Raw genomic sequence first — 25017 nt, 5'->3', positions numbered from 1 at the left:
CTCACTGGCAGCGCAACCCCCCACACAAGCACCCTACAAGAGCTGCACACGCCCAGAAGCCTGGGAACGTCCGCCCTCAGCATACCCTCGCAGGAGTCAACACAGCTGATGACGGAGGGCTCAGCACCAAGTGCTCATCACATCACAGGCGGCTCACTGCTGCCTGGCAGTTACTCCCTCCACCTACCTCCATTTCCCAGTCTCCTCACGAAGCAGCATCTCTACACCAGGGTCTACACAGTCACAGATATTCCCAGGGGCCCAGAGGTGAAAATGGAGTAAATGGGGTGGGTGGGCACAGGAAGGAAACCAGGGCATGGCCCACGTGCACCTCGGCTATCACGCTCACACGCAGGGGACTAGGGTGGGGTGTGGGGAGACACCGCCTGGGTCATGTTGGGCCTCCCCGTGCTCTCTCACTCGACACAGTCAACCTGGCCTGGAGAAAGGTGCTACCTTTCAGTTCAGGATTCTGGAAAAGAGTCCTAATTCTTTTCTTTTTTTCCCCATTGGTTTTGGGGCCACACTCAGTGGTGCTCAGGAGTCCCTCCCAGTGACCCCTCGTGGATGTGTTCCAGGAATCGAGCTCGGGTCAGCCACATGCAAGGCAAATGCCTCCGCTGCTGTACTATCTCTCCGGTCCAAAGGAGCCCTAATTCTTAGGAGGCAAATATTCTGGGGCTGAGATATTCTAGAAAAGAAAAAAACAAAAAAACAAAAAAAACCCTCTTCCTCAAGAGCCCCTGCCCCCCTGAGAGAAGGCCCAGCACTCAGAGAAGTCCTGACACACAGAGCTGTGTTCTGGCCTGCTCGGAGCTTCGGGGGGAGGCAGGCACCCACCTGTATAAATGTCCATGAAGCTGTGCAGGGCCAGACAATGGGGATTCAGACACATCTTCACCTGGGCAGTCACCACCTGCAACCGACTGGCGGTCAGCAGCCAGCACTCCTGGGGCCCGGCCAGGGAGCTAGTACCAAAAACATCACCAGTAACCAAAAAAAACAAGAAAAAAAAAAGGGGAAATCAACCTCTTAATAAAGCAGTTCCAGGGCGCAGCGCTCAATGGTAAATTCTGGAGACATTACGCAAAGGCAAACGGAGGGGCTGCAGCTTGGCTGTCCAGCAGGCACCCCCTCCTTCGGCAACATGACTCCTTCTATGCCCTCACCTGACCACTCCCACCAAACTCCCAAATCCATGAAGGATGCTTGGGATGTTCAACCAGACATAAACATAAACTAATTCCTACACTGGTGACACTAACTTTCGATCATTTTCAACAGAACAGAAAACCACTTAGTAGCATTTTATATTTAACAATGGCAAAAAGATAAAAGAAACTTCAAGAAAAAACAAACAAACACCGGAATAGCATCTTCAAAGACTGTAGCTTTAAAGTCGCTTGAAGCAAGAGGCAGTGTGAGCCATGTGAGACGGGGGCTGGGGGCAGGAGAGTCTGAAAGGGGTGCTTACTTTTGTCCCCCTTTGAACAATGGGCTGCTACAGAGAAGGCACTGCGTGGACGGAGACTCATAGTAATTCGACCAGGAGGTCTGCTCGATGGTGACCGTCTCCTCACTCACGTTGGACAGGATGAGCCTGGAGCTGTTGAGCTCGTGAATCAGGGCGAAGACCTCAGCCAGCTCCGACTCGTTCTCGGGGATCTGCAGGACCTTGCGCAGCAGCTGCAGCGTGGACTGGCGCTGGGTCTCCCTCTGGGTGGCACTCAGGGGCTCGGTGGCACTCAGCACCTCCGGGAGCGGGGCGCTCGCCTCCTGGGGAGAGAGGGGATCTGTCACCAAACACACAGGGCGCACAGAGCCACACATGGCCGAAGGTCACTGGCTGAGACCATTCTGAAACGAGCTTGGCTGTGTAACTCAGGTCTTAGGCTTTCTCTCTCCCGCAGCCAACACACTTCCTCGTTACAGACTCAGCAGCGCTGCCATTCACCAGGGACAGAGTGTGGAGGAGAACAGACATAAGCTCTGACGGCAGATGCGCTCCTTGGGGCTGGAGAGGTAACTCAGCGTGTAGAGCACACGCCTAGTACAACCTGGGCTCAGTCCCTGGTATCCTACACGGTCCTCGGAGCTCACTAGGACTAACCCCTGAGCACCGCTGGGTGTGGTCCCCAAACACATATGCTACTTAAGCTGTTTGTGACCCAAAGCAATTTATCTTGCCAATAAGCCTCAACTTTCTCTCTTATAAAAGGGAGGGTCAAACAGAGCTCAACAGGGGCCAGAACAATAGTACAGCTGGTGGTGGGGGGGGGGGTCTGCCTTGCACACGGCAGACCCAGGTTCAATCCCCAGTATCCCATATGGTCCCCCAAGCAGAAGTAAGTCCTGAGTGCAGAGTGAGTCACCTGAGCAACGCTGGATGTGACTGAAAAAGGAAAAAAGAAAATAAGAGCTGAACAGGGAATAAGTGCTCTTACAAGCAAAGCCCTTAGCACAGCACTCGGGATGCAAGGAAAACCCTAGGAATGGCTGGATTTCTGTGAATGGTCATTTCAACAAATAAATAAACCTTTATCTTCAGTATTTGGTGGCTTCTGGGAACAAGAAAACTCTGATACCAGTTAGAGGATTTTAGGAGCAATGTCCAGAAATACACCCGAGAAACAAGTTCTTCCCTGCAGGTGCCATTCAGCGGAGGGCCCTACCGATGTCCGCACCAGGAAGCAAGCCCAGCCATCACTCCTCTGCAGAACTCTCGCCTCCCCCTCTCTGCAAACGGTGCCCTGGCTAAGTTACTGACTTTCAATACCAGCACAAGGTCCGAGGCACGCCAACCAATGCCAACTACTACCTGAAGGACTCGTCCTGCTCTTGGAAGCACCTGAAGGGAAGAGGTCGTCGTCCTATTCCTTTTCCTATTTTCAAAAGCCTACGCCTGGCTTTCAACGGATTCTTATGAGACACAGAAGAGATGGCTACAAACTGCCAGGTAGGGCTATGCTGAACCACGGAGCTGGAAGGCAAGTAAGCAGGAATACCTATCCTTCGGTTCTCAGCCACAAATGGAAAATGGGAAGGAATCGGGACGATTCTAGCTCAGAGAGCAGCGGTCAAGCCGAAGACAGAGTGCATAGGAAACACAAGGGGGGGGGGGGGGGGCTCCCAAGAGCAACACACAAGGGCTGCTGGTTCTCTGACATAGTTTTGTGGGAAAGTTGTATTTAACTTCTCTAAAATTTAGGAGGTCGAAGAGCAAAGGAATGTCTGGACATAACCATACTAAAGGGATGAGGTTTCCAACTACAATTAGGAATATACATAAAAAAAATGAATATAAACTGAAATCAATTGGCAAGAGGTCTCTAGACAATTTCTGCCTGGCCTGAAAAGGCACTTCATTACCCCAGACATAAAGGCCAATCTCCATTTCCATATTTTATGTCACAGCAACAGCTACAATGAAATAAGAGAATGACATTCAGAGGGCCTGTTACCGACACAGAAGTCAAGTTTCATCCTGATCCCACACATAGGCCTGCATGTCAGGAGAGGGGGGGAACAGACACTGCTGCCCTGGCTGTCACCAGAAGGGGTGGGGCAGAGTGGGGCACTCTTAAGAGCAGCACAGCTGAGGCCTGAAGGAGGTGCCCCGCCGCCCGGAGCTTGAGACCCCTCTACAGGTACTTCCAAGGGTTTACAAGTTCCTTGAAGCTCAATTCTCTCGAAGTTCATGGTCCAGAAAATAAAACAGCGTGAACCTAATCCAGTCTGCCACCTTCCCTCTCTGTACTCCTGATCCGGGGCCCTCTCCAGCCCTCCCCAGTGCTGCTATTTTCCCACTAAGCCACGAGTATCCACTTCGGTTCACTCCCCTATCTCACGAGCTCAAAGCACGGTCCCAGGCATGGAAACAGACCTGGAGATCAGGAACATTCCCGGGACTTCCAGGCTTAAAAAAAAACAAACTGCCCCAGAAGTCTGAGAAAGCTTCATGGGCTGGCGACGCAGGTTGGTTTGCGGACACTGCTCTGATCAACCCACCAGCAACGAACCTGGAGTTCCTGCATCCCCCAGGTGTGGCTGCCAAAGCAAACCAATGAGGGGCTGGAGCAACAGCACAGCAGGGAGGGCGTTTGCCTTGCACGCAGCCGACCCGGGTTCGATTCCCAGCATCCCATATGGTCCCCTGAGCACTGCCAGGGGTAATTCCTGAGTGCAGAGCTAGGAGTAACCCCTGTGCGTCGCTAGGTGTGACCCTCACAAAAAAAGCAAGCAAGCAAGCAAGCAAGCAAGCAATAAATAAATAAATAAATAAAGCAAACCAATGAAAGCACAGCTGTAGTAAAGATCCCCAGATGGGTCTGGAAACTGCCTTTCTTCACTTACTATACCCTTCCCTCCACTAGCCAATTCCCTCTCTCTGCATTCCCTCATGCTTGTCCTTGCTGATGCCATGCCCCAATCCTGCCCATTTCAAAAGGGCCAATTTGGGTTTGCCCAGGCCAGATTCCACCATGGCTTCCTGGCTTATTCTGGAGCAGAGCACTGACATTCCTTCCCAGCCCCTTCTCCTGCTCACTCTTAAAAGGGGCTCAGCTGGTGGAGGGGATGCCTCTAACGCCTGGCTTGCCCCCCGCATGAGGACAGCTCCGAGGGGAGGACCACACACTCTGCAGGCAGGAGCCCGGGCTCAGCCCCAGCACTGAGCCTTACTAGTGCCAAATCTGGTTCAAAAACCAAACCAGACAAAAGCCTCGGGGCCACAGAGCCTGGGGCTGAGGCACCTGTCGTGGACGTGGCCAACTCCAGTTCAATCCCAGTATCCCAAGCATCACCAGAACAGCCCTAGAGGGGTAACCCAGGTAATCTCTAGCACCAAAGGAGCCTCATGGCGACATTAGGCCCTTACAGGGAACTCTCAGGAGGCCCTCCCCGCCGCCCTGCCCACCTCCAACCCTGCCACAGGACACATACACGGAAACCCAGAGAACCTCAGAAAATTCTCCCTTTCCTAGTTCTGGTCATAAAACACAAGCCCTAACAAGTCAAGGGAAATGCATTTTACTATTCAAACAGTTTGGTCCAATTTCAGAGAACATGTCAGGTAAGACTACCAGAGGCAAATTTTAAAGCCCTACAAGCTACTTGATATCTGTTTTTGCATGAATTATGAAGATGTGGTACAAATACACAATGGAATACTATGCAGCTGCAAGGAGTGATGAAATCATGAACTTTGCAGCAACCTGGTTGGAACTGGAAGATAACGTGTCGAGCGAAATAAGCCAGGAGGAGGATAAATTCGAGACAATCTCACTTATCTGTGGAACACAGAATAACGGGATGAGGAAATGTAACGTAGTAAGGGTGGATGCCTAGACCCTGAAGTATAGGGAGGAAAAGGTCAGAGAAGGAATGAGATGAGGGGGGATGAGAGAAAAGGAAGCAACAGGGGAGTAGGGGTGGGGCCTGGGGTGTACTGGCGATGTGGGAGGTGGCACAGCAGTTTATCTGCAGTACAGACACGACACTAAGCATAAGATCTGAACTACAACCACCGAATTTTGAAATGTGTCTGTCAAGGGGGGGATAGGAGGGAACAAGGGAACACTGGTGCGGGGGCTGGAGGGGAGGTAGACATGGTGGTAGGATTGGTGTTGGAATACTGCACACCTATGACTCGACTATGAATAACCTTGTAAATCACAGTTCTTCAAGTAAAAAAAAAAAATTAAAGAGCAATTTGTTTCACAAAGTCCCATGTTGTTAGTTTCTAACCACTGGCCAAAATACAAGTTACAGGCCTCCCAAAGGCCTCAAAGATAAAAGGATGAAACCCTCACATCCCTCTGTCCCCAAGCCCTAAGGCCTGCTGACATTCTCTTGCTCTGGGAGATTTAGATCTGGGGGACAAGAAGAGTGTCAGAGACCAAAGTATCTGGTTCACTGACGCAGCTGAGCATTGCAGAAGTGCAGAGAAGAGAAGACAGGTTCAGAATGAACTTCTTTCACAGCCTAAAACAAAAAAAAAATCTTTTGATTTCTACGAAACCCAGCAGGGGGAAGTGTGGGGAGGAAACTCACAAGAGCCTTGGTGGTTTTCTCAGTCCGGTCTTTGGCAAGGTTAAAGCCACAGCTGGGGCAGATCCGAGGTTTGTGCCTGTTGGTGTAGACATAGCTACAAGAAGGATTCTTGCACTTCCCCCGGCCTCTCGATGTAGCCAGGCCCAAATCCTAAAAAGGAAGACCAACATTCAACTCAGGTGCACCTGGGCAGAGCCATCCACCAGGACGACCAGGATACCAGGATCAATAAACCAAAGAAAAGCGATTCTAAAGCCACATTTTTTTTTTTTTTTTCCCCTTTTTGGGTCACTCCTGGCTCTGCACTCAGGAATTACTCCTGGTGGTGCTCAGGGGACCATATGGGATGCTGGGAATTGAACAAGGGTCGGCCTCGTGCAAGGCAAACGCCCTACCCGCTGTGCTGTGGCTACAGCCCCCCCAAAGCCACATTTACACTAACTTCCATAGAGCCTTTATGCAAGATCCCCTTTCTACAATTATCTTCTTTCACTCTTAACACAGCCTGTATCAATCTTGGCAAGTCTTTCCCCAACTGTGAAAAAAGCGAATTGATCAGTGGTCAAAAATTTTATTGCCTTGGCACACTGCCGACCTGGGTTCAATTTCCAGCATTCCATATGGTCCCCCGAGCACTGCCAGGAATAATTTCTGAGTGCATGAGCCAGGAGTAACCCCTGTGCATAGCCGGGTGTGACACCACCCCCCGCAAAAAAAAAAATAAATAAATTAAAAAAATTAACTGCCTGGATTCTGGATTGGATTGATAGTAATAAATATAGGGTATTTGCCTTGCATGAACCGGCCCAAGTTCTGACCCCACACCCCACACGGTTCCCTAAGCACCACAATTAATTCCTGAGTGCAAAAGGAGGAATAACCCTGAGCACTGCCAGGTGTACATCTCCCCCCCCCCCCCCCCCGCGCCCGCACCGCCCAAACGGAAAGAGTCGACAATTAGTGGATATATATATGTAAAGGGGAAGAAAACCCCCAATGTGAGATCTAACTTTCACAGATGAGAAAAGAGACCAAGAGAGAGCCTTGGCCAAGGTGCCACAGCATGCTGCGGTGGAGGTCTCCCACCTCTGCTCCATGACGCTAAGGAACGACCCTGGCATCACACATCTGCGTATTAGAGTGTCAACATCTTCCATAGAAAAAAAGGAAGGGCGATTGGTGAAAAACGCCACGCTAAACAAAGTGCTTTACATATCTCCAACCCACTGACATACCAGTACTGAACATGACTCTTAAAGAAAAGCACAACACTCCCTAAACAGTTTTTTGGCGTTGTTTTTGGACCACACTTGGTGGTGCTCAGGGGTCCCTCACGAGGGCTCAAGGACCCATGTGGGATGCTGGAGATGGAAACCTGCGTCGGCTGCTTGCAAGGGAAGTGCCCTACCCACAGTGCTCCTTCTCCAGCTCCCCAAACACTCGTGAAGCTCAGAGACACTGAGGCCACAAAGGGAAGGCCCGGAGACAACCCAGCATCACTGGTGGACTCCGGAGGTTTCTGGCACAGCATCCCCAGCCCTAGAATGGAACTGCTGACCCAGCTGGCCACAGTTCAGGGAGTGGTCCGTCCACTCCAGCACTGCCTGGGAGTGATATGCCCACCCCAGTCAAGACCAAAAAAAAAACCCAAACAAACCTGGAACAGATTCTCATCTCTAATAACTCGCAGTCAGGAGCTCCCATCTCTGCTTCCTGCACTTTACAGAGCTCACCTGGGAAAGCTGCAGGCCCAGTGGGTGTGCCCAGAGGCTCTCATATCTTTCAATGAGGGTGTTCGGAGAGATTATCAGGCTGGGGTGCAGCTCAGGGGTAAACTACTTGCCTTGTACATGTGAGGCCAAGGGTTCCGGCACCACAAAAAATAAACACATACACTCTCTCTCTCTCTCTCTCTCTCTCTCTCTCTCTCTCTCTCTCTCTCTCTCTCTCTCTCTCTCTCTCTCTCCCCCCCTCTACTTCCCCCCTGTCTCTCTCTCGCTCTCTCTCTCACCCCTTTCCTCTGGCTCCTGGCTGCACTTACCAGCGTGACCGTGCAGCTGTACTTGTACGGAGGAAACACATCAGGCTTGACCTCCACAACTTTCACCTGAGATGTCCTATTGGCTGGGACATTTGGTAGCTATGGATCAGAACAAATTAGTTAGTGTTTTTTAGTGGTAGTCAAATTTCTTAAGTTCTGTGTCTCGAAATAGCTTGAGGAAAATAGTCTCCCAGGGTACAGAATTCCCCTCACCACCCATGAGTCGTCTGGGATACCAGGAAGCATTACCTGTCTTGACTGTCACTTTCAAGCCCTGGGCGACTGCACACTAGCAACCAGCAAGTCAGAAAGCATCTAAGAGCTCTCCACACAATACAGGACCCAGGGGGCCCTGCTGGGGGGCCACGCCCATCATCTGGGAGCCTGCCTCACTCTCCCTTCCTTTCGCTTCCTTAGACAAAGTCTCGTACTGAGTTTGACCTTTTGCTTTTTGGTCCCTTGCTTCCAATTCTGACTGTTTGATGACAAGAACTGAAAATGTTTGCACCTGCTAAAACAGTGGGCAAAAGCCAAGCAGAAGTGTGATGTCTTTATCATTCTCATCCACAGAATGACAGGCGAACGGGCTGGATTGAGGTTCTGCGTCTTTTCCTTCCCTCTCAACCCTTTCACTCCTCACTCCGCCTTCCAGATAATGCAGCAGACAGCGGCTCATTCCAGGAAAACCTACAGAGAGCCATCTACTCTCCCACTGACCACTGGTCCGGCCATGATGATAAAGAGGGGCACCGAGAACTGGCCATCTTGCCCAAGGCAAAATGGAAGACCCAAGGCTCCCCCGCCCCCAAGTCCTGTCTGGGGGCTCAATCACCGGCAAAAAGGCCATTAGATGCTCCTCACTCTAAAAAGAAAACATTCAAATTTAAAGATCATTCTATAGCAGTGAATTAAAGTTGCTTTTCAGTGTAAGATTCAATGTAACTGACTTAAGACCAGTAAAAGCCTTTTATCTTTTAACAAACTCCCAGAGCTGCCAAGTAACAAAAACACAAAAAGAACCAACTGTTTCCAAGAGTCTAGCCCAGTGAGGGGCACGGGAGGCACGGGCTGGGTAGATCACTACCCGTCTTTGCTCCAGGATCACGCCAGCACCGGGCTGACACAGCATCTGGCAGACAAACCAATCTGCCTTCCAAGTACAAGCCAGCTGGTACTGATGGGAACAAACTGGAAATAGCAAAAGAAAGCATGTGGCAAGGGAGAAGGCAGGCTAATTTCCTATTCCAGTTTGATTCATGATAGGATTTTTTTCAACTACAGGCCAGTCCACTCAGGGTCTGTGAAGTTAATGGACCGAAACAAGCATTTTGAGAATAGATACAGGAAATGTCAAAGTGGCTATATATAGAGGCTGGCTGGTACAGTGGGTAGTAGCGCATTTGCCTTGCACATGGCTGACCCAGGTTTGATCCCGGTATCCTGTACTGTTCCCCGAGTATTGCCAGAAGGAATTCCTGAGTGCAGAGCCAGGAATAATCCCTGAGCGTCACATCACTGTGTGTGGTCCAAAAACAAAACAAAAAGTGACCATATATAGTAGCACCCATGTCTCTAAGCTTTTTATGTAAAAAATGTATGTCTGGGGGTTGGAGTGATAGCACAGCAAGGAGGGTGTTTGCCTTGCACACAGCTAACCCGGGTTCAATCCCCAGCATCCCATATGGTCCCCGGAGAACCGCCAGGAATAATTCCCAAGTGCAGAGCCAGGAGTAACTCCTGTGTATCGCTGGGTGTGACCGCCCCCCCCCCGCAAAAATAATATGTATGCTTCCAAGACCATGGCAAAAAAAAAAAGTCTAGTGAAAAAGTATTGATTTAGGGAACTTTGATCATAATTATTCGAGCCACATATGGCAAAAGGGTTTTTTTCTTTAATAAAAATCTAAAACTAGATGTGCTTAAATACATGGAATTTTGATACCTGTAAGATCCTTAAAGCTGTATCATTAAAATTAACTGTGCTATCTATAAATCAGTGCAGAGTAATGGAGTAAGATGCATCTATGTTATTTCGATTAAAACACATATATGAGGGCTGGAGTGATAGTACAGCAGGCAGAGCTTTGCCTTTCACGTGGCCAACCCCGGGATCAATCCCCATCATCCCATATGGTCCCCCGAGCACCGCCAGGAGTAATTCCTGAGGGCAGAGCCAGGAGTAACCCCTGTGCATCGCTGGGTGTGACCCGAAAAGCAAACAAAACAAAACAAAACAAAAACCATTAAAAACGCTAACTTAATCGGTGTACTCATTCATGCCCAGCCTCCTCCCCGAGTTGCCGGCCCGGGGCTCGCCCTCACCTCGCTGGTGCTGGAAGGCTGTCGGACGGGCTGGCCCAGCTGCTTCAGCGTGCTTGGCTTCAGGCCACAGGTCCTCACAGAGGGAGTCTTATCTGAGATAACCAGACGCCAAAGTGTGACCCAAGTGCACCCAGAGTCTCCCTCGTCCCTCCACCCTTCCCCTTCGACAGCCCGCGCTCCGGGCGCCTGGACCTTCCTTACCATTCAGGGGAAAGGCCTGCCTGGCCCTGGGCAGTCCCATGCCGCTGCCGCGCCCCACCGCAGCTGGGGCTGGCAGGATCGCTCTCATGGGTCTCGCTGCGGCCAGTAAGGAGGGCTTGCCCCGCATTCTGCCTTTCAGCTCAGGGGCTCTCGGCCCAGGGGGGAGCAGGTCAACTCTGAAAAACACAAGAAGGAAAAGTCAAGAGATCCGGGACCAGAGTGCTATCTCCATGCAGCACTTTACCGAAAGGACAGTGCACTAGTTAAATGGCCAGGCTTTAGGCAGAGGGGGTCACGACATAGTTCTGTGGCCCAAGGCAAGTCACTTGACTCTTCTGCTCATCTCATGTTCCTAACACACAAAATTTAAAAGAAACAGGGGCCAGAATGATAATGCAGCAGGTAGGGTGCTGGCCTTGCATGTGGTGGGCCCCAGGTTCGATCCCTGGCATCCTTTAGGGTACCCTGAGCACTCCCAGGTCCCGGTATTCACATGCTCCCCCCCACCACCCCCCTTCCAAATGCATAAAAGACAGAAGGACAGAGCAGCTCCTACAAGCTCCTGTGGTAGAACATCAAACTGCCTATAAACAGAGCAAGCGATTCAAGTGTGCCAGTCTCTCATGGGCCCTGATGGCAGATAATGAAGAACCGAGTCGGCGTTCATTCCCTGGCAGTCGATGCTCAGCCCAGAGCCTGATGCACACAGGGCCCCACTGTGACGGCAGTCACATGCCCTAAGGACAGGATGAAGTACATGGCTGCCTATCTCTGCACACACACAATGATTTCTACACACCAGGGGAAAGATACTGATAGTGTTACGCTACTGATTTGTAGTTTGTTAAAAAAAGAAAAGGGTAAATATTAGTATATACATATCTGTATAAGCTTACGATCATCTCTGGAAACAGCTGGAAATACTGTCCCTTGGACATGGGTGAACAGAATGGAGACGCTCACACTGCCTTACCCGACTGACCCTGAACCATGACACTACCCAGGTCTTCTGGCACAACAGTAAAATCTTTTCAGTGTAAACTGGAATTCTGAAGTCCAGCTCTGTAAACACTTGGGCCACAAAGGCTGTTCTGCGGCATCCTGGGTGGCTACTGCTTAGAGTTAAGAGCAAGCTCATCGCCACCTCCCACCCTCGTCCCAGCTGCAACACCCCCAAAAGTCTAAACATTGCCGAGATGCTCCAAGAGTTTAATATTCCCCAATGAGAATCACTGATATCGCTAAGTCAGGGCCTTCAGCAACCTAGGGAAGTCAGCGGAGTCTTTAAAAAAGAGATGGCAGCGGAGGATGAAGAACCAAGACAGTGCTTAAGGCACCTGCCTTGTACTGCATATGATCCCCAAACACCACAGCAGCCCCCAGAGCAGAGAGCTAGGTGTCCCCAAGCACTACTGGCTGTGGTCCAGAAACAAAAAATAAACTGAGTGACAGGGGAGGAAAATAAGCCATAATGGGAAGTGCTGATCTGCACTGGCTTGCATGCTATGCATACAATTTTTTGGAGTTTGTATGGTTACTGAATATGAAGGTTTTTCAGAGAAGAATGAAAATCAGATGCAGAAAGTGACTACGCCCAAGGTCCAACAGAAGCCAGGAATAACACCTCTACGGGAACTGAGTTCTGGCCACAGCACACGCTCTAGGCGCACAGGCCCAGGGCTGATCCCTGAGCACTGCTACCCTGAATTCTGGGGCTGAAGCAACAGGAGAGCAGGGAGGGTATTTGCCTTGCATGTGGCCAACCTGGATTCAATCCCCATCACTCCATATGGGCCCCCAAGTCTGCAAAGAGTAAGCCCTGAGCATTGACCCAAAATACAAAACATAAAACATACAATGCACTGTAGCACTGTAGTCCTGTTGTTTATCGATTTGTTCCAGCGGGCACCAGTAACATCTTCATTGTGAGACTTGTAACTGTTTTTGGCATATCGAATACACCATGGGTAGCTTGCCAGGCTCTGCCGTGTAGGCGAGATACTCTCGGTAGCTTGCCGGGCTCTCCGAAAGGGACGGAGGAATCGAACCCAGGTCGGCCATGTGCAAGGCAAATGCCCTACCTGCTGTGTTATTGCTCCAGTCCCAAAACATACAATAAAACAAAAAATACTTTCTTAAAATTAAACACCCTAAATTGTGACTTCAGGCAGAAATCTCTCTACTCTTCGGTGCTTGCAGAAAGCTGCTGTTTACCAAGTTAGTCTCTAGGATCTGCTAGTATCACAGAACACTGCAATGGTCAAAGCAATAGTACAGTGGGCAGGATGTTGGCCCTGCATGCGGCTAACCTGGGTTCAATCCCCACACTCTCTAGAGTCCCTTGAGCACTGCCAGGAATGACCCATGAATGCAGAGCACTGCCAGGTGTGGCCCCAAAACAAAACTAATCAAAAAGAACCTAAATGCTTAGGGAGAAGGGTAAGGACTGGAGAACCCATGCACCGATTACCTGGGATGAACAGATAATCATCTCCAGAGGTTTCTCTATCTCGAAGACAGAACCATCAGCGACTCTGCTGTCCCTCTCAGAAATGTCTGAAGGGCTTAAGGCCAAACACTCGGGCCTGTTCCCGAGCTGCTGCTCTCAATACAATCCCATGTTACACGAACACACTGGCTTACCCTGTGGATCTTCGCGTAGCGGGGAGTGAACCAGAGGTGGTGGTACCCTCCGCTGAGGGTGGCACATCTGGTCCAGGAGTGTCTTTCTCGACTGTCCCCAGAGAAGCCTCAGGCTGCACACCACTCTTGACTGCTGGCATCTTGGTGACTGCTGTGTCCCGATTTCCAGGAGTTTCCTTGATCACCACTTGGGCATCTGAGATGAGCACTCCCTCCCACTCACTGTCCTCACTCAGTTCTCTCGTAGGGGTCACATTCAGTAGCTGCGTCACAGCTTCCGAGTTCTCTGAAGTCAGTTTGGAGGCATTTTCCTTCGGGGACCTTTGCTCGGAGGTGAGAGTCTGCTGATTTTTCTTAACCAGGGAGCCTCTGGAGGCAACACCAGAAGCCAACTCTACTCTGACTTTACCTGGTTTTTCCTAGGGGGGAAAAAGAAGAATACAATGCGTGCATCTGACATTACACAGCTGAAAACAAGTTCCCAAATGTTCTCTTTATTCTCATTCCAGCACTGACGGAAGCAGTCGATGGAAACTGGGATGCAGGGTGAGGGAGGCTCACTGGAAGTGCTGCCGTGGTCTGGCCCTGGACCCCATGACCCCAGAAGCCCCCAGTTGTGCATCGTGGTGGTCCCCCCTTCTGAGTTCAACTATTCCAATGAAAGACACTATGTCTCTAACTCCACAGAGAAAACCTTTCTGGGGTCCCAGACTCATTCAGGTGAGTGTTAAGATCCAATTAAGTGCTATTCAAAGTGTTTTTCTGAAAATAGCAGCTGCTGTCCCAGACCTACTTTTTAGACACCTTAGCTTCTGTACCAGAACCATGCTTGGAAACACAGCAGGTAAACACACAGACACACACAAGTACACACACAAACTTTATAAAAAGAAAAAACGAAGTGGTTTTCTCTAGGATAGGTCTTGGGTGAATTCCTTCCATGGAAATATAAGGATGAGTTCTAGGTTCAGCTTCTTTTCTAACTGTTCGTGTGACCTAAGGCAAGATTCATCTGAATCCTCACATTGCATTATAAAAATTATAAAAGAAATAGCTGAACTCAGTGTCAGCCAACAGAAGTTAGCATTTTAGAGGGCCCATTTCTTTTGATTTTTGTTTGGACCACACCTGATGATGCTCATGGGTTATTCCCATCTTGGTGTATCACTCCTGATAACGCCTGGGGACCACATGGTGCTGAAAATTGAACCTGGCCCCCACTGCATGGCAAGTATGTGCTCAGAGCATTGAGGTGTCTCTCTCACTCCAGCCCTCAGATGGTCCTTTTCTTCCTGACCTCCCTGACACTGCAGGAAGCTTACCATCTATGTGTAAAATTAGCATTACTTTCTAGTCACTGGCTGGAAAAAAAAAAAAAAACCACCCTTAATGAACCAGGGAGAAAATCCCAAGTATTAGTTTGGGTGCACGCAAAGCACCTCAGTTCAATGCCCAGTACCACATGCCTGGGAGCGAGCCCTGATCACAGAGCCACAAGTTTTCCCCAAGCATTTCCAGGTGTGGTTCCCTCACAAAAATCCACACACATCTTGTAATTCCAAGTTCCCTGGTAGCACACTGCCTTTGATTAGAACAATTAACAGAGGACTATTAAGAAATCCCCAGGATTGAGGATAGAGAGATAGTACAGTGGTTGGCCACTTACCTTGCATACGGGTAACCTGGGTTCAGTCCCCAGCATCCCACATGGTCTCCTGAGCACCCCAGAAGCAACTCCTAGAGTGGAGCCAAGAGAGATACCCCAGAGCACCGAAGGGTGTGGCCCCAAAATCAGGGGGAAAAAAGAAAAACCCAAGATGGAGCTGGAGCAATAGTACAGAAGTGGGTATGGCACTTGCCTTGCATGCAGCCAATGCAGGTTCAATCCCCAGTTTCCCATATGGTACCCAGAACACTGACAGAAGTGATTTCTGAGTGCAGAGCCAGAAGTAAGCCCTGAGCTCCACCAGGTATGGTGCAAAAAACCAAAAGGAAAAATAAAAGATATCCCAGCAAAGCTTTCTCAAGATTCTAAGACACAAATGTCATAAGGATGAAGAAAGAAAGAGCAATACTTCCAGATTAAATTGCACTGAGCTTATTTACTGCTAGAGATGCAATGTGAGTGCAACAAGTGTGTGTGGGGCGGAGGGTAGGTAAGACAGAAGAGACCAGCACGACAATAACAGCTGGGCATGATCATACTTGACAAGAACTGAGTCTTGATAACATTTCAGTATCAACCTTGCAAGCCACAATGCCCAAAAGGGTTGGGGGGAGAGAGAGAGAGACAGACAGACAGACAGACACACACACACACACACACACACAGAGTAGAAAAGCGCCTGCCATAGGGACAGGCTGGGGTGTAGGGGATGATGGGAGGGAACCTGGGGACACTGGTCCTGGGAAATGTATTGGTGGAGAGACGGGTGCTGGAACACTGTACTACTGTAACCTAATCATGAACGGCTTTGTAAGGGTCTGTCTCACAGCAATTCAATAACAAATAAAATTAAGAAAAAAAGGAAAAGAAAATGCAAGTGGAAAAATAAGAGACAAATTAGACAAAATCTCTGAGATGAGATTTTGGAACAATCCTTGACCACCCTGAATTCAGTCTTAGGTGCTAATGAAAACAGTCTGTAATTTTGCTGCCATTCTTGAGTATCAGGACTTGACGGATATAAATATTCTATTAATAATGAAAATTTGTGCTGGGGGTGAGGGAGGCGATGGACAACGGTGGGATTAAACTATGAGTAAACTCATTTTCTAGACTAAGATGCTTGTTTGTAAAAAATAGGGGAAAAAATGAGGTAAAACACTTCACTGCTAACTAATCATTAACATACAAATAAATGAACCACTAACCAAAAAAAAAAAATTCCTTTGCTGGAAGAGTGAAAATTCTAAGAGCAAAGAATAACTGCTTGAAGTCATATTCCTTCATTTAGCCTATCCCTTTAAATTTCCTTTTCAACTTTTTCTGTTTTGTTTTCTATCCATACCTGGCAGTGCTCAGGGGATCATTCTAAGTGCCAGAGACTGACCTGCATGGTCACCCCCTTGCAAGGCCAGTGCCTTAACCCCCGGATTGTCTCTCTGGCCCCTTATGGGTTAAGGGGCAGCGCCTTCAGAGTACTGCTTCCAGGATCCCGCAGAGCAGGGAGGGACTGAACAAAGCAAGCCCTCACCCCTCTGACCTATCTCCTGGCCTCCTGACCCCTCCAAGCCGACGCTTGCTTTCAAGACGGAAGGGCTCGGAGAGACTCCATTCCTGCCAGCTGAGAGCCCACAGGTGGGAAACCTTAAGTTAAAGAACCTTGAAGACAAAGTTCTGTCTCATTCAACTCATTGGGAACTTCAGCGCTAAATTTAGCCAAAAGAAGTCTAGAACAACACGCCACAAGGTGAGTCATTTCCTGACTGGCATGAACACACTTGAGCATTTAGGACCTATTTATACTTGCTGCTTCAAAAATAAAAACCCAAGAAACCTTAAGCTCCCGCAGCCGAACTGAACAGAAAGACCAAGAACTAAAGTGGCTGGTGAGCAGAGTCACTATCTCTAGAGTGATGCATGCACTCACACTGAAAGGGCACTCTTTCTTCCTACCGACATGATCCTGGGAGACGTGGAAATTACAGTATTTAACTCTTTATACAATGACTCCTGCAAAAGTCCTTGGGGAAAATATTCTGACTCAGCAAGTCAAGATGGAGAATAAGTAATTAAAAAAAAACAAGACTTATTTTCACATCATAAATTTGATCTCGGGGCTGGAGCGATAGCATAGCGGGTAGGGCGTTTGCCTTGCACGCGGCCGACCCAGGTTTAATTTTTCCGCCCCTCTCGGAGAGCCTGGCAAGCTACTGCGAGTTTCTCGCTCCCACAGCAAAGCCTGGCAAGCTACCTGTGGCATATTCAATATGCCAAAAAACAGTAACAAGTCCCACAGTGGAGACGTTACTGGTGTCCGCTCAAGCAAATCGATGAGCAATGAACGGGATGACAGAGACAATGACAGTGACACTGAGATGGGTTTTACAAAAGATTAAAATGAACGCGTGCTTTACTACTGTTAAAGGGACTGGGAAACCTACTTAGGAGCTTCCAAAGCAGAGACTGAGAACAGACTTACCTTTGGGATCCACTTCCCTCCTAGGAAGTTACCACAGGTAGGGCACTTAGGTGGTTTGTGCCTGGTGACGTACGTAAAGGAGCATCCTGGGCTGGTGCACGTCCCATGGCCCCGGCGTGTGTACGTGGTGGTCTGATACAAAGAGCAAACCAGGGTCAACAGCACAGTCTACTCTCTCACACCCTGGTGACCATGCCAACCAAACACAGCTTACAGAAAGAGCCGATGTATGGGCTTAGTATGGGGAAGATTCTAGAATATGAGCTCACCTTTTGTGTTTTTATTTGGGGAGGGAGTAGCAAATCAGATGGTTCTGGGGGGGTACCAGGGCCCCTCCTGGAAATACTGATGGTAGAAGAGGCACTGGGATCAAACCCAGGACCTTACAGGCTCCATCTACACTCCCAGTCTCTAGTGCACTTTTATTGACCACAGAAACGGAATTCAAATGAGGTAAAGACAATCGCCCAAGCTGATAGAGGTAATGCCAGCAGAATTACACAGTAACAGCAGAATTACAGTTACTGTGTAATTCTGCTGGCATTACCAGCGAGTGAGTGAGTGGATGCCACTTCACCAACATCTCACGATCCCCCGGCTATGTAGTCACAGCCGCTGCCAAGGGCCCCGGAGGCACTGTGTGTCTCTGGGCTATACAGTCACTCCACGGGAGTCAGAGTTAGAGCCCAGTTCTCTCCAGTTCTTGGTCCAAGATTTCTTCCAAGTACTCATCTATACAGCTCTGAATATTTCAAAGAATTAACCTCAGTTAAATGTCAGAATTCACGTCCAGAATTGTTTTGTTCAGAAATACAAAAACAGACCATATCAGCCAAAAAAAAAAAAAAGAGAGAGAAAAAAAGAAAGAAAAAAATGAGAAGATGGGTTTAGTAAAACCCAGGTCCTTTGACATTCAACAGTTTGTTTTCAGTGCTAGGGATAAACCAGGTGTAGAGCAGGCGGGTTAAATGCTTTCCCACTAAATCACTGGAGAGCCCCAAACAGTATTTAATTATTTGCATATGAATACGTTTAGCCACTGGCCCTAACCATCTGATTTCCCTTTGAACAGAATGTAATACAATGGGTTACATTTCAGGGGCAAATAGAAATTAGCCATGCTCCATTTCTAGATTAACACTAGAAAGAAAACATGCTCCACCAAATTCATTCTGTCAGTTATGAATGTTTATTGGGCAATTAATTCCAGCTTCTCTAGCCTAGACAAAAAGTAAAAACCTCCCTTGGGGAAACGGCAAGCTGACAGTAGTTTGCCTCGGCCAGAATGCCACAGTAGTGACAGCAAGTCACAGGGGAGAGTGAAGTGGCACCAAGACAAAAGCCGTGACCACTGAAAGGCCTGTGGCAAGCCTTTAAGACCCAAGGCCCCGGTTTTCTCCGCTTCGAGAATCATCTGCTCCTTCTACAGCGTGGATGGCCCCTGAGGAGCAAACCAAGGAAGACAGGAAGGAAGCACATCGCTCAGCACGTTGGAAGATTCTACAGGTCTGAGAAGGGCTTACGATTACTGGGATGTGGGCAGCTCACTGTCGCTCAGACTGGCCTCACAGAGCAGGGCCAGGATTTTACGTTAGGGTAATTCTATAAGTACATCACCCTGTACATGGAAATGGCCCTAAGTAATTGCTTAGGACCTGCCTCACAAGGTTTCATATCTGCACTGCGGGGCATGGCCCTGGTGGTCCCCAGCGCCACATGGCTGAGCAGCGCCCTCTACTCAGCCACAAGCACTGAGCTGTCTGCCCACCGGCTCAGTCTCGTCAGAAGTGGCCCTCAGCCCATTAAGCACTTTAGGGAGGCCCATTAAAAATAAATCTAAATTTTAAAATTACAGAATGAACCTGGAAAAAGAAAAAAGGAGAAATCAATGGTGAGGATGATACTGTCATTTGTTGGTTTCTTTTGTGTGTGTGGGGGGGGAAGGGGTGCTGGGGAGGGGTCAAACCCAGGGCCTCGCACATTCAGTCCAAGTGACCTGTCTACCACCAAGCTACAGTCCCAGCTGTAATGTTTCATTGAATATTATTCATAAAACACTTCTAGAAGAGTTTGAGTGACATTAGGTCATGAAAGAACAGAAATTTCTAGGAAAACAAAGGTTCAGGAGAACTAGGCACTTATATCAGGTTATAGTGACTCTTATTTAAAAACTGTAGATTGGGGGGCCAGAGCGATAGCACAGCGGGTAGGGCGTTTGCCTTGCACGCGGCCGATCCGGGTTCGATCCCCGGCATCCCATATGGTCCCCCAAGCACTGCCAGGAGTAATTCCTGAGTGTAAAACCAGGAGTCACCCCTGAGCATCGCTGGGTGTGACCCAAAAAGCAAAAAACAGAAACAAAAACAAAAAAAAACCCTGTAGATTGGAACTGGAGAGATAGCACAGCAGGTAGGGCGTTTGCCTTGCAGGTGGCCAACCCAGGTTCGATTCCCAACATCCCAACATCCCATATGGTCCCCCAAGCACTACCAGGAGAAATTCCTGAGTACAGAGCCAGGATTAACCCCTGTGCATAGCCAGGTGTGACCCAAAAAGCAAAAAAAAAAAAAAAAACCCAAAACTGCAGCTTATCTAAGGACATATTGTTCCTCCACAACAGGGCTTTAGAAGACATGCTACTGTGGTAAGTTAAAGACAAATATACTTGGCACACTCGGTGAGAGGATTAGTCTCTAAAGAAAAATAATAAAATCCTACACCAACTTCTTCAGAGAACTGAACAAGAGAAAATATTTTCTAACTTACCCTAAGGTAAGTCTACCTGAATGCTAAAACTAGACAGACTATAATGAGAAAGAAAACTGAAGACTAATGATATCCATAAATATAGATCAAAAGCTTCTGAGTGTAAGTTTAGCAAATCAAATCCAACAATCTGTAAGAGGTACATAACATCACTGCCAAGTTTAAGAGTTCAAACCCAAGGATACAGGGTTAGTTTAGCATTTGGGAAATAATGAAATTAACCACATTAAACTAAAAGAAAATTCACTTACTATTTCAATAGACACAGAAAAAGCATTTGCCAAAACCTAACATTCATTCCTGATAAAAGCATTCCACCAGTCAGGAACAGAAGAGAATTTCATGAACTTGATACATGTGTTCATGAAAAACCTGTAGCTAATATGCCGCTGGTGAAAGAATGCTTCCAGACCAGCAAGACAGTACAGGGGTTAAGGCACTTTGCCTTGCATGCAGTCAACCCAGGTTTGATTCCTGGTACATGGTCCCCCAAGCAACACTGGATGGGTGGGAGCAGCAATCCCCTCCCCCAAATGACTGAATGCTTCACCCTAACATGAAGAGTGAAACAAAGATATCTTGCTTTCATTTAAATACTGGCCATCAGGGGCTGGAGCAGGTAAGGTGTTTGCCTTGCATGCGGCCGACCTGGGTTTGATTCCCAGCATCCCATATTTCTGAGTGCAGAGCCAGGAGTTACCCCTGTAATTCGCCAGGTGTGACCCAAAAAGCAAAAAATAATTTAAAAAAATGATAAATAAATAAATAAATACTGGCCATCAAGTCCAGAAAGCACAGCAGCTAGCGTGCCTGCCTTGCAGGATGCCAAGATGGATCTGATACTCAGCACCCTATAAGGCCAGGAGTGATCCCTGAGCACAGAGCCAGGATGTACTTTGGGGTGTGGCACCAAAACAAAAGCAAAACAAAACAAGTAAACCAGGAGTAAGGCTTGAGCACTGCAGGCTTAAAACCAAAACCTAAAACAAAACTGAAAGTCTTAGATTTTAATAAGGCAGTAAAAAAAGAGCATGCCTTAAAAAGAAACCAAACTCCTTTTTACTCATACACAATGTATCAATTATGTAGAAGAGGTAACACTGGCTTCAAAAAGGCTATAGAGTAAGTGAGTTCAACACAGCTATAGGATACAAGTTTGCTAGTTTTGGAGGGTTGGCCCTTACCTCACTTGCTGGGGAGAACAAGTAAATACCTTAAATCCTGTACTATTTATCTAGCCCCAGGTACAGGATAATGTACTAAAGAAAATGAATTGTTTTACTATATACTGGTGTACATAGTACAGAGAGTCTCCACCGGAACCTAGCCACAGCCATGCTCAAGGCCCCTCTCCACACATTCGGACAAGCCTCACGCATGAAGGTACCGGCAGAGGAACCCAGGTGTGTGTATTCCCATCAATGGTCAATATCCAGAGACTTAAAAGCAAGCTCCCAGAAGGGCGCGGCGGCGCAATATCTTATAAACTACCTCTCCCTCTGGGAGAAACTAGCAAGGTACTGAGAGTTTACTGCCCACGTGGGACAGCCTCGCCAGCTTCCCATGGTGTATCCATATGCCAAAGCCAGTAACAAGCTGGATCTCATTCCCCTGACCCTGAAAGAGCCTCCAATGTGGCATTGTTGGGAAGGCCAAGTAGAGAGAGGCTTCTAAAATCTCAGGGATAGGATGAATGGAGAGATTACTGAGACCACTCGAGAAATTCGAAGATCAATGGGATTCCGTGATCGTGATATACTGGTGTGATCAACCAGTAAAAAATATTTCAATACCATTTATAATAGCATAAAGAAATATAACGTATTTAGGGGCACTCAGCCCAGGCTATAGCATGCACTGGGGGAAAAAACAGAATACTAACTTAGAATTAAAAAACCAAGGTTTGTTCTGTATCCTACAGTTTGAATCATAAGAGAATAAGGTCCTTCTCTGAGAAATTTTTCCTAATCTATACAACAGAACTGAATTACATCAGTTTTAATTTTTCTAAATTATATATGCATCTGCATATTTGAGGAAAATCACGGAATCTACTGCTGACAAATGTGCTCAAGGAGAAAACTTTGTATCAAGGGTAGGTTCCAGGGCCCGGGCAATGGTACACCCAGTAGGGTACTTGCCTTGCACATGGCAGACGGTGTTTGATCCTCAGCACCCCATTTGGTCCCCTGTGTCTGCCAAGAGTAATCCCTGAGCCCAGAGCCAGGAATAAGGCCTGAGCACCACCCGGTGTGACCCAAAGATTCAAAACGAACAAAACAAACAAAAAAGGTGAGTCCATGGATCCGAGGAGCTCTAGTCACAGCCATTCACCCCCACCAACAGGTAAGAATCTCCTGAGACCTTTGCCAGTTCTAGTGTCCTAAGACTTGGGAGGCTTTCAGAAAGTAACCTGGAAGATAATTTTCATGAAGCCCTAACCTCCCCCAGTTCCCCCCACACTGACCAGTTTGATGGAGGTGGGGTTCTCCACAACTGAGTAGGCAGGAAGAGGCAACATGATGAACTGTGTGGCTGGCGCCGAGGAGCTGCTCTCACTGGAATCCTGTGGGCACACAGAGGAGAACTCTACTGAGAGGGAAGCACACGCAGGGCCCTAGCCAACAACCAAGAAGATCTGCTCACCCTGGAAGCTTACCAGAAAATACAAGCAAAAGCAAAAGCAAAAACAACAACAGAACACCCTGAAAGCCTGTGATCCCAAACCGTTTACAACAAAGACAGGAGAAAAAAAAAAAAAAACAAAAACCTATCACAGGAAATGTGCTGGTCTTATTCTAAAAATCTAAAAACAAAGGTTCTAAGAAACCTAAGACCCCAAGATCACGTAAGCTAGCAAGAGCCCAGCCTCTCAGCATGCTCTCTGCCCTGACCAAGCCAGGGGCATGGTCATCATCAGTACCTGGACACAGCAGCACTGGGCACCAACGCTGGGCCCAATGCCCAGGAAGGCACCGCTCCTACCTGTGCAGGCAGCAGCACGCTGGCCCTCTGCCTGCACACAACTCATCTCCTTGGGCAGGTCACTCTGGCGGCTGCCTCTCTACGTCCAAAGAGCTGAGTGTCGGCTCTGAAACTGCTCTCTCCCCCAACAGGGGCGGCACACTACGGAGACTCGCTCCACACACCTGGGCTCAGGTTACAGTAACCTGGCACTTAAGAGGACTTTTCTTCTCCCTGCTCCTGTCTACAGGGACATCACTAGAAAATTCACCTGTGCAAGTGTTTGCTGAAATCTCCCCAGTCAAGTCCCAAGGACGCTAGACTCCTTATAGAGTGACTCCAGGGCTGGTTGGCAGATCTTGGCTTTGAGTTATAAAAAACCCAAATACCACCCCTCCCCGCTCCCCACTTTATATACTATTACCCATCACATGTGAAGAAAATGCTGGCTATGCTGGAGAAGAGTTGGGTAAAGTGTCTAAGAAATTGAAGAGGGGCTGGGGCAATAGTACAGCCGGTCGGGCACTTGCCTTGCATGCGGCCAACCTAGGTTCAATCCCTGACACCCCATATAGTCTCCCAAGTATTCCTTGGAAGGATGGAAGGGAAAGGGAGAAAGGGAAGAGAACTTTGTAGCACGTCTGGGGTCAGAGTTATACCCACACTAAATTTCCAGAATCCAAAGCCAGTGTACAGTGCTACTATCTTTTTATTTTTTATTTATTTATTTATTTATTTATTTATTTTTGCTTTTTGGGTCACACCCAGCGATGCTCAGGGGTTACTCCTGGCTTTGTACTCAGGAATTACTCCTGGCAGTACTTGGGGGACCATATGGGATGCCGGGGATCGAACCCAGGTCGGCCGCGTGCAAGGCGAACGCCCTACCCGCTGTGCTATCGCTCCAGCCCCGCTACTATCTTTTTAATTTTAATTCCAAATAAAGCCAATAACATCAGTACTGAAGTCACTTACTTACCCTCATGACTGTCACCACTGACACGCTCTCCCCAGCCTGGGGATGGGGGATAGCCAGGCTTCCAGTGGGGACGTCTGGTGAGTCATTCACTAAGGTCTCTTCAATTACCAGGCTTGTCTGGTAGGGCTGGTGGCTCTCTCCGACCTCCAGGGACGCCTCCTCCAGGACGACATCCTGGCCGAGGATCTCTGAGGTGGTAACCTCCTGCACAGTGCCTGGCTGGGCAAGGCCTCCCACCTCTTCCGAGAGGGCCTCCACAGCCAGGCACTGCTCTGCCACCCCTGCATGGCCAGACACTGCCTCCAAGCCAGTGCTGGACACCAGAGACGATCCTTTGGGGGCCATCTGGCTCTGGGCCACACAGAGCTCTAGCTGAGGGCAGCTCCGGTCCTCCTGCAGGCTGCTCTTGGGGATGATGATGTAATCTGAGCGGGGAAGAATCTTTCGGAAGCCAGGGATGTCGGGAACCACAGCAGTCAGCGCAGAGAGCTTTGAATTCTGGGGGCGAGGAAGCAGCAGGGGGAGACAATCAGACAAACATGACTTTCCTTCTGTGAAAGGGGCCAGAGTGAGTCTTAAGCAAAGGCCTACGCAGGGCCAGCATCTTTAAGAGCAATGTCACCTTCACTGGAATAACAGTAGCTAAAGTGGCTTCCTCACACAATCACACAGGAAATGACAGATTAAATGTGGAAAGGACACTAATCCGGGCACCCAAAACTGAACTGTCCCGGAACTGGGATTTTACAATTGGGAAACTACCTCCAAATAGTTAAGACCTTAAGAGCAAAACTATTAAGGACCATTATTATTCCAATTTCACATCTGAGGGAGGGAAACATCCCCAAATCCTCAGAAAGCAGCAGAGCTGGAACTCCAGACAGGTCCACTGAGAAGCAAGGAGA

The 25017-nt window shown here is 48.5% G+C and overlaps 1 protein-coding gene across 1 annotated transcript in view; it reads right to left on the bottom strand.

Annotated features, from left to right (window-relative positions):
• HMGXB3 (HMG-box containing 3) overlaps window positions 1-25017 on the bottom strand; it is a 43544-nt gene that overhangs the window by 11661 nt on the left and 6866 nt on the right. The window contains exons 4-13 of the mRNA XM_055141345.1: window positions 24113-24610; window positions 22637-22735; window positions 17404-17535; window positions 13259-13677; window positions 10616-10791; window positions 10415-10506; window positions 8093-8191; window positions 6052-6201; window positions 1475-1776; window positions 841-968 (exon numbers count right to left, since the gene is read on the bottom strand). Of these exons, the coding sequence (XP_054997320.1) occupies window positions 841-968; window positions 1475-1776; window positions 6052-6201; window positions 8093-8191; window positions 10415-10506; window positions 10616-10791; window positions 13259-13677; window positions 17404-17535; window positions 22637-22735; window positions 24113-24610 (2095 nt within the window). The remainder of the gene's footprint in view (window positions 1-840; window positions 969-1474; window positions 1777-6051; window positions 6202-8092; window positions 8192-10414; window positions 10507-10615; window positions 10792-13258; window positions 13678-17403; window positions 17536-22636; window positions 22736-24112; window positions 24611-25017) is intronic.

Source organism: Sorex araneus, chromosome 6 (assembly GCF_027595985.1).
Source record: "Sorex araneus isolate mSorAra2 chromosome 6, mSorAra2.pri, whole genome shotgun sequence".
Lineage (NCBI taxonomy): Eukaryota > Metazoa > Chordata > Mammalia > Eulipotyphla > Soricidae > Sorex > Sorex araneus.
The sequence above is the reverse complement of the archived record's forward strand: the minus strand, read 5'-3'. Positions and strand labels throughout refer to the sequence as shown.